General features: G+C 42.4%; 1 protein-coding gene across 2 annotated transcripts; it reads right to left on the bottom strand.

The window, feature by feature from the left end:
* Nucleotides 1-3289: 3289 nt before the first annotated feature.
* On the bottom strand, nt 3290-17837 carry brd2b (bromodomain containing 2b). Of its 2 annotated transcripts, XM_079504430.1 has the most exons (12): nt 17696-17837; nt 15388-15688; nt 13810-13947; nt 13146-13290; nt 12381-12544; nt 11544-12041; nt 10931-11059; nt 10390-10632; nt 8061-8317; nt 6915-7222; nt 5896-6021; nt 3290-5098 (listed from the first exon to the last, which is right to left on the bottom strand). In XM_079504430.1, the coding sequence occupies exons 1-12, from the start codon at nt 17725-17727 to the stop codon at nt 4974-4976; spliced, it is 2466 nt and encodes an 821-aa protein (XP_079360556.1). In that variant the 5' UTR covers nt 17728-17837; the 3' UTR covers nt 3290-4973. The 2 variants fall into 2 exon arrangements, with proteins under 2 accessions (XP_079360556.1, XP_079360557.1); XM_079504431.1 differs by lacking the exon at nt 10931-11059.
* Nucleotides 17838-20044: the final 2207 nt, after the last annotated feature.

Raw genomic sequence — 20044 nt, 5'->3', positions numbered from 1 at the left:
CCTTCTTTGGAAAACTGCTAACAGTATTTAAGCTAAGTATTTCATCAAACTAATCTAATATAATCACGTTAAGTCATTCCCATACAATGGTATACAAATAAACATATATTATCTAGATGGGATATATGAATATCGGAAGTTGTCCCTTCTGTTTTTCCCTAACATTTTCTTTTTGTGTTTTTCTTCTTTTTTTTTCATTTTAAAACGCATGTAGTGTGAGTTCAATTGTCTGTTGAGTACGACCCCAATTTGAATTTATCCAGCAATTCTCCCCAGAGTAGGCCAATAGTAACCTGACTCCGCCAATAGGCCACCGCCTCCATAGTGGTGGTACAACTAATGTGTTAATGAGTCAGTTAGCACTGAAAGGGTCCATGAGCAGTAGCCTAATTCAATTCAGCCATATTCATCATGAGGCCAGTCATAACTCTACCTGGACAGGGTATGATATGTGTTAGCTCTGGTCCATAGCTCTAATGCCGTCACATTTAGAGCTACAGTATGTTACTGTCGACTTCCGGGGCTCGCATAAATGCAGACCAGCCTCTCCTCTGTAGCGAAAATAATGTTTTGAGCCCCCCACCACACGTATAAATGCACTTTTTGGCCAGAAAGGGATTTTATTTCACCCAAGGAAAAAAATCTTCTCTATGAGGGTTTTCTCTTGGCAATATCGGTAGAGGGCGCAGTGGAGTAACTACTTTTTTTTACACGGTTTCACACAGTCCAACTCCTCCTCCACCCTCAGAGATTGTAATTATAATTTGGCATCTTCCTGCCTTGAATTAGCTTCACAATAGACTTGTAGGTCTGATTTACATCCCTTTTACACCTAGCCTCCTGACTGTCCATTTGTCTGACAAACCTGTTGGTTGAGTTAGTACAGTCCACACAGTCCAACTCCTCCTCCACCCTCAGAGATTGTAATTATAATTTGGCATCTTCCTGCCTTGAATTAGCTTCACAATAGACTTGTAGGTCTGATTTACATCCCTTTTACACCTAGCCTCCGGACTGTCCATTTGTCTGACAAACCTGTTGGTTGAGTTAGTACCCAACCCTGGTGCTGGTGGTGTAAAAAACAAAATCCCTTTCTGGCCAAAAAGTGCAGAAAAAAAGACAGACACATGACTGCTGCAAACAACTTTGCAACTGTGAGAAATTCTCTATATACACTGTTTGAATACTCAATAGACCATATGCACACGTCATCTTTCCACAAGTTAATGGCAAGGTGGAAACTAGCCGCAATTTGCCACTGACCGCCCATACATGCAAACAGACACAAAGTCCTGTCTAATTGTATTAAATTATGTCAAACTCACCACCATGTACGAAAAGCTTGAATGATCCTTTTACTATCTGCAAAGTGTTTGTTTCATAAATATCCACCGTAGACATGTTATGAGCTACTTCATGTCAAGAAATTCCTTGCAGGTGATTTTTTTCCCCAAGTGTTGCATGGAGTTTGGAAGCACTCGCTTTCAGTAAAGCAACATCACGCTGCCTCCTGCATTATGTGCAAATTCAAAACGCTCATAACATGTCTACCATGGATTTGTATGAAACAAACACTAGAAAGAGGATAATTAAAGCTTTTTGTACAGCTGCAATGTTGGTGAGTTTGACATAATTGAATACAATTAGATAGGACTTTGGATGTATGGGCGGTCAATGGAAAATTGTGGCTAGTTTTCTCCCTGCCATTAACTTATGGAAAGATGACCGCCGTGTGCATGGTCTATTGAGTATTCAAACATGAGTATTCTGAACATTTTGAGCATCTCAGAACATCTGTAGCTCCAACGTTTTAGAAGATAGAGGCATGTTTTAAGTGGCGGTTATTTTAAAAAGGGCGTGGTCATTTTGGGGTATTTCGCCCCAGATAGAGAATTTCTCACAGTTCCTAAGTTGTTCGCAGGGGTCATATTAGCCTAGAACAGTTGAGATAGTTTCCACTAAATGAATTGCATACACATCTTAGCCAGGTCCTGGAGTATAAGGGACATAGAGGACTTGAGCTCAGCCACAAACCTTGGAGCCCCCCTCCCCCTTATTTTTTCTCGCCCATTTGAGTCAGAAGAGGTGATAATCCCTGTGTTCAGATGATCTGACCACAGTACATTTGTTGTGGTTTTCTTGGACCCAAGGGTTAGACCTACCCACAGTCAAATACACTCATTCATTATAACAAACTATGTCAACGGCCTTCCTAATATTACAATCCATAACCGATCATGTCATCATGAGTTGTGAACTGAGTCATCTGACTTTTGCTTCCTTTGTGCCAAAACAAAGTATAAACTAGAAAAAGTGCCCTTCTGGGCACAGGTCTCCACCAGGAGGATAGGACTGTGTGAGATGTTTGGCAACATGTTTCGGAGTAATATAAACATGTTTGCCTTTGATGGCAATTGGATGATTTGAGGCATTTTGTTCCAAAAATGTGTTTTGCAAAAATCAACCTGTTGGTGGCGCTATAACAGGCCAATGTGAAAAGTGTGGGATATATTCCTCAGCCTAGTAGGAAAATGTGTGAAAGATTTCACGTAAATTGCATGCTGCGTTCATGATTTGAGGCTTTTGTTCAAAAGGGGGCAATCTTGCAAACTGTGAAAGCCAATTATAGCCAATTAGGATGGAATATGAAATATGGGACAGATCCGACTTGAGCACATGACCATAGAGATACTCTGTAACGATTTGTGAGACTTTGACAGAATCTGGAGGAGTAATATCCAAAAATGTGTTTTACAAAAGTCGGCCTCCTGGTGGCGCTATAAAAGGCAGATGCGGAAAATGCTGGTCAAAGGTTTGTCCTTGGCCTCTAGGAAGTGTGCATGCAACGTTTCACGCAGATCGGTGCAGTTTTAGGTAAAACATGTGAAAAGCTGCCTCATGGTGGTGCTATAACAGGCCGTTCTGGAAAATGTGGGGCAGAGGTTCATCGTTGGCATCCAGGGAGTGTGTGCAAAGTTTGGCATCGACCGGGTTAACGGTGCCAGAGATTAGCTGGTAACGGACGGACGGAAGGACACACACACGGACGGACACACGGACAGACACACACACACACGGACGGAGTGCAAAACATACTCTCTCCCCATGCCTTCGGCCTGGTGGAGACAAAAAATAAATAGTGCCAATTCCTAAATTGACATGATTCAGAAACAATCTAGCTACCAGATAAAGTCTATTCAAATTCTGTGTAAGAGCAAACATAAACACGTTGCCATTACACAAGATAATATACAATGTTTACGACGACACATAAAAACAAGTGTTTGAATAGGAGAGACAGTTTTAATATATACAGTCAAATGAAAAGGTACAATAAGCTGCTGTAAGGCTGCAATCTAGTTGACCAGAGGCTAGCAATGTTCATGAAATGTTCTCAACTGACAGCATTAGTATGGGTCTCAAAACATGACATGATACAACATGGTATCAAAAAAGGTAAACAAATGAAGACTGGCAGAAACAGCCTGTGCAACTGTGAAACACAAGTCTGTGCCACTTCAACTCCTATATTTCTGTGTGAACATTGTAGCTCGTTTCAAGGAAGTAAAAACAAACAAAGTCCAAATTCCCAAGAAACAGTACACTATTTGTAACACCCAGTCTATATAAATAGCTTAAGTTAACCTACTTGACACATTCAGATTCTTAAATTCAATTCACAGAGACATTGCCAGACATCTAAGATACTGTTTGGTATGAGATTTACAACAAAGTTTAATAACAATGCAACAAAGGAACCTCAAGTAATGACCAAAATACTCAATGTAGTGCTTAGTTTAGTGTATTTTAAGACCATGCATTCTCAATATGGCTGGTGGACGTTTAAGGGCCACATATCCCCCAAAATGTATTTGAAAAATACATGTAAATTTAGTTGAATAGATCCATTCTTCACAAATTAAACTTTGTAAAACAGCAGAGATGGTCTTTTAATATTCAAATCATCAAACTAACAATTGGTTATGGTAGGCTAAGCTGTGTAGGCTTATAAGAGCTTTTCTTCAACAAAACAAACGCATGAATAATGAAAAACAAAGGTTTTGCAAGCTTTAAATTGCAGCATATACTGTAGTTCTATGTTAAGCAGGTCTGATAATTAGCCATTATAATTATGGATGCAAATGCAACAGAGCAAAACAACTGTAGATCCAATTAAATTACAGCTTTTGACCGACATGTCAAACACCAAATGCACCCTTAATTTTCTTTGCCGATTGATAGCTATTTTTCAAATGTAAATCAGATGGACATAAGCATTCTTCCACAATATAGTTGAAATTGTTAACTATTTACATCTTTAAGACTGAAGCTAGACTAGCATTGGTCTTTCTTTCAAAACGTTTCCCTTTTTAGGGAACCACCATGAAATTAAGTTAACACTTTACTATACAATGGCCCTATTTCGCGATGTGCATCGATTAAAATAAATAAATAAAAGATACTTCAAAGTACACAATACTGTGCAAATATTTTAGTTGTGGAACAAAACAATGCAACTACAAAGAGTACAAAAATAACGGTTTATAGTGACATCGTGTTGTTAAGGATTTGCACAGCTTTACCATGTACCTACGATATTCTTTCCATAGACTAATACACTGAAATGGGGCCACTGAAACGTAAAGAGATACCTCAAATTCTTTATAAAAGAAATATAGATAAATGTGTACAAATATTTACACAAGGGGAGAGAGGGAAAACCAAGGCATTTAGTGTTTTGGATTCTATGATTACCCATAGTAACCTTCTGTGATTTATTCACTTCCCCAAAATAAACCTTACCATCTTCTTAGTAGCTCTCTTGGAGTGTTCACGCTGTGGTATCCTGACAGGGGTGCTCACATGCCCTCACTACTATTTCAGGGTGCACTGTGTGTCCTGGGCCAGCCCATGTCCCTGAGTTCTCCCGAGGGCCTGTTAAGTGTTTCCACTCGATACAAGTGACAAAGTTCTCAACCCGAGTCTGAGTCACTGGTAGAGGAAGAGGAGGAGGAGGACGACGAAGAGTCAGAGCTGGAGCTGCTTCCACTGAGTCGTGAGGGTTGGACATGAGGCTCCACGCCGCTAGGCTTCTCCACTGAGGGAAAGAAAAGTGTGAGGATACAAGGTTAAAGGATATACTTAACTATGTCAAATTGGAAAGATTCAGATGCTTGCTGGGTGGCTCCCTCAAGGACAAAAAATCACTAAGATGTGGGACCCTTTTTAAATATATTTTCATGAGCTGAGACTTCCTGATATTTCTGACTGATTGTCCAGTCAATTATAGAATGGTGGCATGTCAGATGGCGAATCGACTAATATTTTGTGCTTATATGTTTTGATCACTTTCATCTTTTCATATCCTTTTTGTAAAAGGAATAAAAAACAAAATTCAACCTTCTTACAATTAGTCCTGACTAATGCCCACAAATTTTATTTTTTCTCCATTTCATTATTAATGGTCGCAATGTTTTGAGAATAAAATGTTTATTCTCTCCAGTCTCCACACAGGACAAACGTTTCAGCCATCTAGACTTCATCAGTGCTGAAGGCTGGATAGCTGAAACGTTTGTCCTGTGACGTAGACTAGAAAATTGATGATGGCCTGGATACCACAGACTGATTAGTCATTCAATGTAAACAACATTATAGGAATTAATCTGTTGCACTCCCATAAAAAAGGTAAATTGTAACTGGCACTTTAAAATAAGCATAAGTAAAATCAAATGCCAATAATCAAAAATGTACTCTAAACCATTTAACCATTTAAATGATTAGTATGATTTGTAACATGCATATAACATTGTCAAAGTGAGATTTTTATTAAAATACAGCATATTATCCCGATACATTGATAATGATCTGATCATGTGATGTGTTGTGTAAGCTCACCTTTGGGTTTGGAGGGTTTCTTGGCAGAGTTTAGCTGTCCACTGACATCCTGCAGCCTCCTCTCCAGCTCCCTCCTCTTCTCAAGTGTCAGCTCCTCTTTTGACTTTCCACCGCTCGCTCTTTTTGCTGTGGAGCACAAGAATAACCGTTAACAAAAACGTGTTAGTGGTTTATAATTAAGGCCATTGTGTGCCAATAGTACATGATATCCATTGTTAATACTAAAGCACATAATATAGGACGAATAGGACTATAATGAACATACTGTATGTCCATTTTGGTGACATACTGCTTCATACTGCATTTTTATGTTTGCGAGGACTATCTGTGCCAGATTTAGCTATAAATCGACGGATATATGGCGATTTTCAGCCCATCTTCATATAATTGATCCTCAGTATGCTCATTATAAGATTGCACCATTTGTCTACTTTCGTCTTAGAAGACCACACACAGAGAGAGAGAGACACAGAGAGCACAAGCTTTCATGATGCGTTTCATGAACCATTAGTTGAGAGTTAGGGCATCATGACATCGTGACGCTACTGGGTAGGCATGACTCCATGCAGTCACTCATAGCAGGAGCTGCAGGCTGTGTCTGTGCCCAGGTGATGGTCGTTGATGCTCATTAATACAACAAGGAAGGCAATTATGTTTCTGCACTGTAATAGGTCTACATTTATCCTAAGATGCCATCAAAGAAAGCAGTTAACTCGAGCTTTACATGTTAACTCACATCGTGATATGTATCGCATCGTGAGTTGAGTGTATCGTTACAGGCCTACTACTGGGTGATGGAGTCATTTCAAAACTAGGTAGCTATTCAAATTCTCTATTCTGGGCATGTCATAATAGGTGAACATTCTGTGAAAAGCAGTGAACATTGAATCATCAGCCATTTCCGGAGAAGACAATTGGTATAGATAAGGAAAAAAGGAGGGGGCCTAGTGACCCCGGTCAACAAAGTATATGAAGTGGTTAAGCTTACAATACATAATGGGCTCAGCTCTCTGGCTCACCATAAGGCTTGCGGGGCTTCTTTCTCAGACAGGTCATGACATAGCGCTCCAGCTCCTTCAGAGTTGACGGCTTGAGCGTCTCAAAGTCTATCTCGATTTCCTCTGGGTTGGTGTCCCTCAGGGAGGGCTCCCTGGCCTGAATGATATGAACCACACGGCCCAGTTTCTCTCCTGGAAGCTTGTTGATGTCCAGGCTCAGTTGGCGCTTCTCGTCATACGACATGGGCACAATCTCCTCCTCTTCCTCAGAGTCATAATGGGGCAGCATGGTGGGGGGCGGCGGGGCAAAGAATGCCTTCTTTGTGGGCCTGGCTCAGAGAAAAGGAAACGTATGGTCAGGACGAGAGTTTTGGGTCCGTCTATTCTACACCGTAAATACTAAATAGTGTCTATAGTCAGTCTATTATTGAAAAAGTGACTGAATTTGTGTTGATAGAGTAAAGGAGAACATGTTAAATATTATAACACATGAGTGCGAATACCATATTTGTAATATTATGAACACTAAAACAAAGCTATATTTTCTAATGCTATTATATTTAGGGTCCTGGTTGTCCTCAATTAGTTTTCCTACATTTGCCATGAGGTATTTCACAGGCAAATTACATCAATCTGATTCATATTTTCAAAACACAAGACAACACAGCCACGTAAATGGTAGCAACTAAAACAATAAATAAGGGTTGCAGTTTTCACACTTTTTTTCCACACTGACTTTACCCCAGTGACATCATTGAAGTCAAATGTAACTTTTCAGCATTTCATTTCACAGAAAACTGCTGTGTTATGGCTGTGAATTGAGCGTTAGCCCTACAACAATAGAAGTAACATTGAATATCTGTCCTTTTAATGGTACAAGCTTACAAAGTGACTCGCAACGCATTGTAAGCTTGTAGATTTGCCATTTTGTCATGAGCGATCATAATGTTGAGCAAAAATAGATTACACTAGCATAGAGCCCTGAGGGGTCCGCTCCGCTCAACAACGTATGAGGTTTCCGTAGTTAATCAGAACTGTGTAACTATGGAGATATAAATGAAACCACTTGTTTGAATCTCTAATGTAACTTGTTTAACTGCACTTTTGCATCTCTGCTTAACACAAATACATTTAGTTTATGATAGTTGTAACTACGTAGTTACTCACTTGCTATTCTTGTTACTCTTCTTGCTGGGGACTTTCTTGCCCTGTGTACTGCCTCCTCCTCGGGTGGACTTGCTCTTCATCGGCTTGCCTGATGGCAACTTCCACTCCTCTGAGTCGGCTCTACCTCGGTCCGCTCGGCTGCGCTTGTCCGGCTTCTTCTTCTTTTTCTTCTCCTTCTTGTCTTTCTTCTCCTTCTTCTTCTTGGGCTTGACGATGGGCTGAGAGAGTGCAGCCAGCTGCTCATGCACGGCTCTGAGCTGTGAGGATTGGAAAGTAAGGGTAAATATTCATTCATTTTAAAAGCAAATGCCTCAACTAACCCAGAAGGCTTTTCGCAATCAACAGTGCCATTTTTGAATCCAGCTTTTGGTGTATGTAACCCAATTTTTGTCCTAACACAAACATTAAATGCCAAATGCCTATGACAATTATTGGACAATTTTGAGTGTTTGTGTAAACACAAACATTGATGACGAAGGTGAGGACACAAATTGTGATTGGCTGGAATGAGATGTATGATGATGTACAATGATAAGAGCTCTGCTCACTTCACAGGTGTGATTCTTTAATGTCATCTACCTGTGCGAAGTGAGGGGCCCTCTTATCATCATACGTCATTGTGCCATTGTGTAAATGAATAAACCTGCACACTCATCGCTTCAATGTCATTAACCCATTCAGGCCTGACGTCGAAATTAAAAAAAAAAGTTTTCTAAATCATGACAATTTTCGGAAAGATTTGAGGCACATTTTAACGATTTTTCAAAAATAGCAGACCTACAAGTTCATAGCGCGCCACTCGGTGGCGCGCTATGAGCTTGTAGATCTGCTATTTTTCAATAGCTAAATTATAACAATGTTTAAAACACCAAAAGGGGTTCCCGCCCCAAAATGGGTTAATGGTTAATGTGGTTAAACGCTAACGTGACATGGATGCGTTCCAGGTCTCAATGGGTTAAATGACAACGTTTCGAGCCAAGGCACTTCATCGGGTCAAACTCGACACGATCCGTGTGCACCCCACCCACATAAATACACACCCATGTTAGGTCATCCTATTAATTAGTGGTGAACAAAATCACACCCGTGTGAAGTGAGGAACGCAATTTGCGCCCTCACCTTCGTCTTCAACGTTTGTGTTTACACAATGTTAAAGCTGGCCATTCATTGTCAGTGGCATTCAATGTTTGCGTTTACACAAACCCTCAAGGCTGGACATAGATGTTTGTGTTTACACAAACCCTCAAGGCTGGACATAGGAGGGTCTAGCTCCCCTCTACAATAGGGTAATAAGGTCAACAAATCAAATAAATGCAGTGTTCAACATTTACATATCCATAACACAGTGGAAAAAACACAAATAGACAGCATGATTAACTCTTTTATTGCAGCTAGCTGTTAGCATAAATCCCAGTTCCAGGGGCCACCATACACGTTCACTTTAACGTGTTATGAGTTTGCCCGCCCCCCCACACAGACTCACTACACACACTTTAGTATCATTGGCACAAGCGCACACACCGTTTACCTTTCGTCAGAAGCTTTTACATGGCGGGAGTGTCGCGGTACAAAGGCACAAATTAAATCCGAAATTTGGATGGCAGAAGATCCACAAAGGACATCTCTCCTGGGTTACGATTTATGGACGTTTGAAAATCCTCCTTTCAACTTCTTTACAGTGATTATATTTTCAATCCCATAGCTAGAGCGGTGGGGCGTTGCCATAGCAACCGGACCAATGTTAAAAGTTGCTGTGGGACTCAGACGGAGTATACAGTACATTGGGGTCCATACGGACCTGGGATATGACGTCCCCTAGCGGTGGGGTCCGTATGTGTGTGTGTGTGTGTGTGTATATATATATATATATATACACACACACACACACACACAGAATATACATATAATATACAGACATGGGAAAGAAAGAATTAATAAAATCTATAGAAAAAGATTTAAATAAATCAGGGAACTTAAAAAAAAAAATCACATCCATGTGAAGTGAGGGGCGCTCTTCATCATAAATCATCTCATTCTGGCCAATCACAATTTGTGTCCTCACTTTTGGCTTCAATGTTTGTGTTTACACACTTTTGTCTTCAATGTTTGTGTTTACAAAAACACTCAAAGCTGGGCATAGCACCCCTCAAAAATGATTGATTGGAAAGCCCATGGCCCATTGAAAGTCCATGGTTCCAGAGTAGGTGCCGCGGGTACCACATTGGGTACTCCAACTTCAGGTACAAGGAGTACGTACCTGTGTGCAGACCTGATCCTGTACCACATTGGGTACTCCAACAGCAGGTACAAGGAGTACAGGAGGACGTACCTGTGTGCAGACCTGATCCTGTAACTCGGCTAGGCGATGGGCACGCTCCTCCTCGCTATCCGAGCTGGGGCTGCTCTCGCTCCCCTCACTCTCACTGCTGGGCTCACTCTCAGAGGAGGAGGAGGATGAGGACGATGAGGAGGAGGAAGAAGAGGAGGAAGATGAGGGGTGAGCCATAGACATGGCTGGATGATCCATGTGGGGCTCGTCGGGCATTTTCGCAAAACGGAATTCGAATACGTCCTGGAGGACCAAGCGAAGGAGATGGAGGTAATGAAAAACATGTAAAATGTTATCAGAATCAGGAAACGGACAAATATATTCCTGACAAATGTCTGTCAATCCTCTTTTATGCATCATATACACTAATACAGAAGTTTGGTAAACAAAGGTGGATGACGTGCAAAAGCCTAATAGTGTTCTCTGAAATTCTTGCACCTACAAATATGAGTTTAACTCAAGTTATCACTGAAACAATGAAGTACAAAAAGAAAGAACTAAAGCTGATGTATGTCTATGATGGCTGCTATGATGATCTAACCTGCAGCTTCCGTGCCATGCCCACAACATCATGGTCAGGTGGGTTGTATTTGTAACAGTTGGAAAACATGAGTCTAACGTCACCGGCGAACTGCTGTGCGTCCCTGTACTCTCGACAGTCCATCTTCCTCTGATTACAGCAGAGAGAGGAACAATAGTTAGAACTCAACAGCAGCACACTTTAGACAGATAAACCACATGAACCCTAGCATCCCTATTCTGGGGCAAGCATTTGGCAAAACTAGCAGATCTACAAGCGCAAAACGTTACACGTTGTGAGCTTGTTAAGTTGACTTTTTCAACCAAGCGATTTGGTGTTTGTTTTTTGAAGTCGTTAGAGGGCTGTCCACACCTAGAACTAGAACTCTAAAGACAATTATGTGAGCATCCAACGTTATTATAGTTGTGGTGTACTGTGGACTCCTGAGTTACAATAATTTGTATATATACACACACACACTATACTGTATATAGGGGGAGGGAGGACAGAAAGACAAATTACAGGATATGAGCCGTTTCAAATTGGTGGATTACCGGTTTGCTGGGGAAGTAGGGATCTGAATTAACATGACTATGAGCCAGTATTACATACAGGGTTTTCCACCAGATGTTACCTTGATGGTGCTGAGGTCCATAGGGTACTTGATGATATCGTGGTAGTCATGAAGTCCAAGTGCAGTTGCATCCACAGGCTTATAGAAAGGCCAGGCATATGCAGCATGCTTTTTTGACAACATGTCCTTCAGCAGCCCACTACAGTACCTCAACGGTGGGCTCAGTTTGCCCCTCCGTGACGGCTGCAGCTGAACAGAATCCGGCAAGTCCTTTTTGGGGGGCTTGATTGGCCGTCCACTGCCCACTCTACGTCCAGCGCCAGCCATCATGGGCTGGAGCAGGACAGGACCCGCAGGGCCCCTGACCAGGCCCATACCAGGGGGGGTTTCCATGCTCATACCACCCAAGGAGGAGAGGGTGAGTGGTGAGGAGTCATGGACCTTGCCTCCGTGGCCTCCCTTCCCCAAGCCTACCATGCGGGCCCCTCCGGACATGCCCACAGACATGCCCATGGTAGAGGGAGTGGTGGTGTCTGCCTTCCGCTTTACGCCTTTCTTCTGCAGAGAATTGAAGGGTTGGATATTAAATATTGTTATAATATAATGCCAGATAGGTCTAAGGTGTCGTACTGTAAAAGAAAATAAATAAATTACACAAAGCACTACAAATATGATTTCTACAGCAATGCATCAAAACTAGCGAGAGAGAGAGAGAGAGAGAGAGAGAGAGAGAGAGAGAGAGAGAGAGAGAGAGAGAGAGAGAGAGAGAGAGAGAGAGAGAGAAATAATTAAACATGTTTGATGAACACTGGGAAAATAACCACAATGCCAAGTGTTTTGGGTTTTGTTTTTCAATTTGATGATATATACACATAGAGCTGGGTGTGTGGTTGGTACCTTAGTAGTTGGCTGTGTCGGGGGCATCCCTATGATGTTGGCAGGGGGCAGACTTTTGGTCAGTACAGTTTGGGGTGAGTTGGCCAGCATAGATTCTCCTGTGTCCGAGGAGGAAGGGGAGTATGCAGACTGGGACACTGCTGGGACTTGATGAGCCCTCGATGCTGAGATAGGATTTATTGGAGAAATACAATTAGGCTAAAAGACTATGTGCAATTACCTGCCTAAACTGTTAACAGACATAATGTACCATCATTATTCACGGCAGACTTGTATTCTCAACCAAAAGCAATAGTTCTTCAAACATTTCATTCCTGTTGCAAAAAGCAACATCCAATGTCTGCCCTTTTGGGACTCCCATATTTGCAGAGCCTGGGAGTCGATGGGCGCTGATGGGACGCTTGTTTTACAGCGCCGGCTACTACTAGTAGGGCAGGGTTATGGGGAAAACACTCTCGCCAGAACATTTACTATTCTCTCCAACTCGACTGGCCCTGAGTCGGCTATGTGAACATTCAACACGGCAACTCGCTCGCTTTAGCTCGCTCTGTGGCGTCTCCCACCCACACGAAACAAAGGTGGTCTGTCAGTACCACCACAGTGGCGTCTCACGTGGCTCAAGTTTGCTTGAGACGGCGGGCCTCCGTCGCGGTCTAGTCCAGAGTTATATATAAACAAACCAACCCATCGACTCCCAGGCTCAGCAAAAAATTGAGTACTCTGACTTTTTGCTAAAATTCACATAACAACTTTTCACAGGCTCACCATTAGACTTGCGACCTTTGCCCCGGCCAGATTTGTTCCGTGGGGCCGGAGGAGGTAGCTCTATCTCTTCTTGGGGCATCTGAGCTACCTTCTGGAGGAAGATCTTCTCAAGAGACTGGGCCATCAGCACAATATCATCTGTAGGCTTGATGAGCCATAAATGCATATCAGTGCAATGTCAATAAGACTTAACAAATAGTGTCCTCAATGTTTTTATAAAAGTTTAGAATAGCCTCCTTGTATGCTTTCATTTCATCCAAGCCACCAAGCCGGAACACAATCAATTGATTGATCAAAAACAAACATGCTCTGGAAACAGGGGCGCCGGAGGGGGATCAGAAGGGTCTGAATGTCCACACACATCGGGGGATGACTGGTGTATTTATTAATCTATTTTTCCAGACCGGCGCTACCGTTCCCATTTTGATGCGCAATCATCGTTGTGTATTGGCTGCACATGTGCAGTAACTGCAGTTGACCTGAGTCTCAAGGTGTCAGACAAAGCTAATAAACAACAATGTGCCCCCTCCAAATAGTGCCCCCTCCAAATAATGTCCCCGCACTTTTTCCGTCCTGACGGCGCCACTGTCTGAAAATGCACGCGGCCTACACATCTAAATGCTTTTGAGAAAAGGTTGGGATCCACTGTCTGCCATAAGCCTACCTTGTTGTAGATGTAGCAGTTGGTGAACATGGTGTTGAAGTCCTGCATGCACTCACTGGCGCTGCGGTAGTAGTTGTTCTCCAAACGCTTCTTGATGGTCCCCATGTCCATGGGCTGTTTGATGATCTTATGATAATCCTGAGGAGACAATGGGAGGGAGGAGGCAAAGACATGGGCGAGGGGGCATAATACAGAAATGTTATAAACAAGGCAACTAAAATACACAGACGCACCATCCCAATTACACAAACGCACCATCCCACACCAACCACCACAACCGTCGGCAAGATTACACATTCAGTCAGAACAGAAAACTAAGCTAACTAGTTTCTAAAGAATACAGGCTGCTGAAGAATTTAGAGATTAACCGGACACAGTAATCTCCCAAAAAAATATTACAATTCCTACAAAATCATGGTTCAATGTAGGTCAATGAGGAGCACGTTTTGAATTATCAATTTCTAGTTAGTGAAGCAATTATTCTTGAGGGGTGTTAGCCCCTCCTATGCCCAGCTTTTGATGTCTGTGTAAACACAAACATTGAAGCCAAAAGTGAGGACAGAAACGTTTTTGAAATTCTTTATTTAGGAATACCCCATTGAGATATAGGGTCATGCAAAATAATACTTTGGTCTAATTTTTGGGCTGAGTAGGTAGGGAATTTATTTTATTTTATTTTTTCGTGGGAAGGATGGGTAGCAGGCTTCTTTTTTAATAACTTTAATATTTGCCTGAGTATAGCTAGCTAGTGCTACATGGTTAAAAGACAAAAAACATAGCTAACATTAGCTAGCTAGCTCACACACACTACACACACTGTGTAAGCTCACAATGCGGACGCGTTGTGAGCTTGTAGAGCGGCTATTTTGGGTGTGCGGTACTGCCGCCGAGCAAAAAAGTCGAAGTATAGGCACAATCAAAACTAAAATGCATTCATTTCGAGTGGAGAGCTACACTGCATGCTGAGTGAAGTGAACCGTTCCGAAACAGATAGGCGGCAGCCTATCATGTCACGTACGTGTATAAGTGGGATTAATTCTTATATGTTCATGATTTCATCTGAGGGACCGTCACACCTCTCTCTCTCTCTAAAGAGAATTTGAGTAATACCCTTTTGGTCGGTCGAATTATGACTTTTTTCCCCCACCAAATGCCAATAAAATCATCTGGGTCGCACATATTTAATAGTAGACCAAACTATTATTTTGCTCGGCCTAGTATCTCGTTTTCGAGAGGGTCCTAAAAAGTGAAGACACAAATTGTGATTGGCCGGAATTACATTTGTGATGATTTGATTGGTTGAGCACAGAATGTAATGTATGATGATAAAAGCGCCCATGTATGATGATAAGAGCGCCCCTCACTTGATTTTTGATTTCTTAACCATCGTTGGAGTTACACGATAGCAAAGTAACTACACAACCCAAACCTCTACCGAAGTGTTCCAAGTAAAGGTCACACAGCCATGTTACTTATCTGACAAAATCTACAGTGGAAAGCGGGATTGGACGAGTAGGTGGAAAAGGCGATGGCCATCATGGCCGTAAGTGATGGGCTTTTAAATACAATAACACTTACAGGCAGGCTCAGCCTGTAGGCATCTACTGGCTCGTGAAAGGGCCAGGCAAAGTGGTGCCTCCACAGGGACTTCATCAGGGCCTTCTGAAGGTATTGCAGCTGGTTAGTCATGCGGCTCTGCCGGCTGGGATCCCTCACTACTGGTGGCTGTGGTCCGATCGGGGGTCCCTGAGGTGTTGTGTGGGGCAGCGAAGGGCTCTCAAAGTCCTCAGCATAGAGCAGGGAGGGCTTGCGGATGCGCTTCCCCGGCCCCGAGCCACCATATTGCTCCATCCCGCCAATGGACAGCCCCACCAGTGAGCTGGAAGGGGGGAGATGGAGAAGGAGAGCACACATGCAGGACTTTAGGATGAGGCAAGAGCTTTTGGCTGGAACAGAAGGAGTGGTATGATTGTAGCTCAGTCAACAAGCGACACTAGCATTCTCACTGATCACACATACAATGTACATCCACTGTGCAGCCCCATGCCCCTGCTTTACTGCATACTGCAGTGCAAATCTACAATTGTGTCCACTCCAAAACACGCTCTTCAGAATGCATAATACTGAATGAAACTCCTCATAATTAATTTTCATATTGTTGCTTTTTTTGGGAATATACAAGATTTCTGCCCGACAGCGACGACGATATACTGCATGTTCAATGAAAATATGCCTGTGCCTTCGCCATCGCCTAGGCAACCAGGATTCTATCAATTGGCTGCTACTTTTGGCACAGTCATGGCATCCTCCCTCCATGGTTCCTCGTTAGTCAAAAGCTAAACTTGAACGTACTGTAGTAGTAACACTCTTTGGACTAAGCTCTGTAATTGAATCATCATTATTGGCATATCCTCATAACACGATTGGTGTAAAAGAGAGGGTTGAGATCACAGTTTCATGTTAATGGTTACAGAGAGATGCATGATATTGAAAATATGACCGATATCCGATCTGATTATTTGCATGGTTATATCAGCCGATACACCGGTATTACATAATTATATTATATTTATAATGCACTTGATATGTTGCTGGTGAAAGTAGATGGTAAGCCCCTCTCCACACTAACAGCTGACACTTTTAAAGAGACAGAGACAGGCTGCTCTGTGACTGTGAGCCAGTATCTCCCCCCCACTGCACACGACATGGTCCAGATTTAGAGGAATTTAGCTACATCTCACCCCAAGCCTCAGGACACAAACCTGTCCCACTGACACACAATGGAGACAAAACGCAAGATTTCTTCATCAGACAGATTTAGCAGTTTAGCACCCACAGGGCACAGTGTACAATATTTAATATATGATAAATGTGTAAACATGGACATTGTTGATGCATGCTTGGGAGACAAAATAATTATAGATTTATGGAATAATTATAGTTAGTTTACTTTATCATCATATTGTATCACCAATTTGGTTAATTGAGGCTGTGGTCCATCGCTTAGAGCTTTGTTGTATGACAAACCCTTGTTACAAAACCTATCATGATGAAGACCATATCAATTATGTGTACAGTGTCCACTGTACACATTGGACGCAAGCTCATTAGACACCTCGCAATAAAAACGCACCAGCTGGCCATCGCGTGGTTTCAATGCCCCGCCTTCATCGTGTTTGTAAACATCGACAGAGGGTAACGGCAGTAGCGATGTTATTCTACGAAAATGGTTAACAAAAAGCCTACGTCTAACTTGTGTTATATAGACGGACTGCAATCGTGCAATGCAACCCCTTGATCACATGAATTAGATTTGTCCCAAGCATGACTTTTGATCGCAACCCCAAGACGACAAGCTCTAAGCTAAAAATGTAAATCACATCCGAAAGCTAACCAATAAAAACTGCTGCCGACATTTATGCTACAACGTTCGTCTTCCTTCATAAAGTAACCATAGCATCTGCAAACATCTGCAAGCACCAGTATTTTCTGTTAAATACACAGCAGATATATCAAGTAGCATTAGCACAGCAGACAGCACCCATGCAATGAATGAACCGGTTTGCGGAGCCGGCCGGCGAAGACACTGTCCTTATTTGCCTTGTTGCCGGTGGCAAGCTGCTGCCAACATGTCATGCTATAAACAAAACTATTAAAATATTAACCCAGTGTTGACGCATGTGACGTTTGACTGCGGCAGCCTTCAGGTCTGTCCGTCTGTCATGAAGACAACACTGCTCAGTGCTCACTGACTGCAAGCTAGCGTTAACGCTCTATAACGCCAGATTGCTTTTAGACACTATTCACATTCAGTGCGAAAAAAAGCCTGTTCCACATCGCTTCGGATCACAGAGGGCTTCAGACACATTATTTATCCGGTTGGTACCTGTCACGATGCGGGTTAATGGCCGCTTCCATCGGGGCGGGTGACCGGGTCCGGGTTGTTGTTATTGTGTTTTAATATGTCCTACTGTTGTTTAATGTCACTGGAGAGAGAACAGAGCAGAGCAACTCTGCAATGAAATGGCGCCTAAACGCTTCCGCCTGACGCTTTATAAACCTACCACGTGGCAGGGCTGTGTTTCCTGTCACATGTGTGGCCATTCGTCAATGCCATTGGCCAGAAGCACACGTCTGTCACGCCCAAAGTTGCCTCGTCGGAACATCCTGTACTTTTTCGTGACGGTCCCGTCCATCCATATTCAGTCTGATGGTCCTGTCCCAAGCCTGGGACCGAGGCTAGTCCCGTCCCACGACTCCCACCCACACGAAACAAAGGTGGTCTGTCAGTACCACCACAGTGGCTACTGGCTACCTATGTGTGTACACCTAGAGCTAAGTTGTACGTACACTTGTTTACATACCGAGCTGGCCCAGGTCTAGGGAACTGCCAACTGGGAAGAGAGGTGCGTGGCTACAACATGCAGAGCAGCAAGAGCATCTACAGCAGTGGTTATCAAACTTTGTCAAAGACTCATTTGTACAGATAACAGATCTTAAGGGAACCGGGTCCCTGCTGGACCCCACTTGAGAACCACTGACCTACAGTCCTAGCAGCGTGTCTATAGGTTGTATATTCATTATTAAATAAAGACTACAAGCTTCCTCAGACCAGAACCTGCAACCCAGCTGCCTTAATTTAAATGCTAGCAGTAGTAATAACCTATATACCGTTTTGAATAATAAGTAATCTCCCAAGACAGCATCACTCACTGCCCTAAATAGTCCATGAGCTGGACAAGTTTTCATTACGAAATAAGTGGGCAAAACCATACCTACCGTATATTAAATTGTTTATAATGTCAATATAAGTAAATTAATATATGATAACCCTTCCACAGGAGTAGCTTTTTCATATTTATGTTATTTTCACATACATGATGGGTGAATCTAGTGATCACCATGAAACTTCCCTAGTTGATTAATTACATGAAGACAATGATTTATTGTAGGCCTATTACAAGTTTTCTGAAATTGTAAATATGCATATAATATGTAAATATGCAAATTATGCATTATCTAGGAAAATATGCCAGATTTTGCCTAACTTTCCAGAATCAAACTCAGAATATTGGATAAAGCCAGACTCAATTCTTATTTCATGTTGTTAACATTTTAAAGTCAAACGTTTTTAAATGAAGGAATATTCAATGTCCATACAGTAGCCTAGATGTATCATTGAATAAATAAGAAAATACTGTGAACAGGCATAAAATACACACTTTGGTGGTCAAATTCATTTTTTTTAAACCCTTTTATACACCTCAAGTCAAAATGAACGAATGGTTTGCTTTATATGACACAAGAGTCAAGAGTTTGAAGGACCAAATGATCAGTTTATCAAGTAACATATAGGCCTATGGGACCCAGGAAATGCTCCAATTTCAATAACTTCAAGGCTCTGAGCTTCCCACGACATCCATGATGTGCATGCATGCCAATTAGGGCATTACTGCCATTACAGACACCATCTCCTACGGCTTGGCGTAGCTTGGTGAAGTCAATGTACCTAACCCGGTTCTTCGTTCCACATTTCTGGAACAAGGGACAGGAGATCTCAGCAGAGAATGCCAAGTTGAGCACCAACACATGTCATCTGCTCTTATTGTAACAGCACTGTAGCCTTCAGCTGCAGCATGAGCTGCGGCTGAGAGCTGCCTCTTCTTGGTTAAACTGCAGTTCTGCCACCTGCTTGGTGATGCACAAGCAGCTGTCCTCACAGGTGACGTAGAGCTGCTTGTCTGTCAGCTTGTCCCTCTGCTCAGGTGTCTTCCACCCATACTTGAATTGTGCAGAAAGGTTCATAGGTCTCTACCATAGATTGTAGAAAAGGTCTCTACACAATAATGGCTCAAAAGTTGATCATAAATTTGTTGTAACAATGTGTGTGGTAATATAGGGGTCCACATATTCAATGCATGGTAACTATCACTAAGCTACATGTCTGCAATGGTTCATGCCAAACTGTGAAGTAGAGATGCACAGCAAGTAAAAAAAATCACACCGGCTTTGTGTTTTTGATTGTATCTCTACAGTTACAAAGCTTACAAACACATGTTACTTAGAATGGTGAGCAGTTTTCTATAGCCATTAGGAACATCAGCACACACTTCCACAATGGGGATATTTATGAGCCTTATTTTAAATGTCTTGGATGTGTGTGCACAATACTGCATTAAAAGGCCATTTAAGGGCCTGGGCCGTGGCTCAGCGGTCCAGGCACCTTGGCTGCGGC

Source organism: Electrona antarctica (genome assembly GCF_951216825.1).
Source record: "Electrona antarctica genome assembly, chromosome: 6".
In the NCBI taxonomy this organism is placed as follows: Eukaryota; Metazoa; Chordata; class Actinopteri; order Myctophiformes; family Myctophidae; genus Electrona; species Electrona antarctica.
Note: the sequence above shows the minus strand (reverse complement) of the source record. Positions and strands in the feature narration are given on the sequence as shown.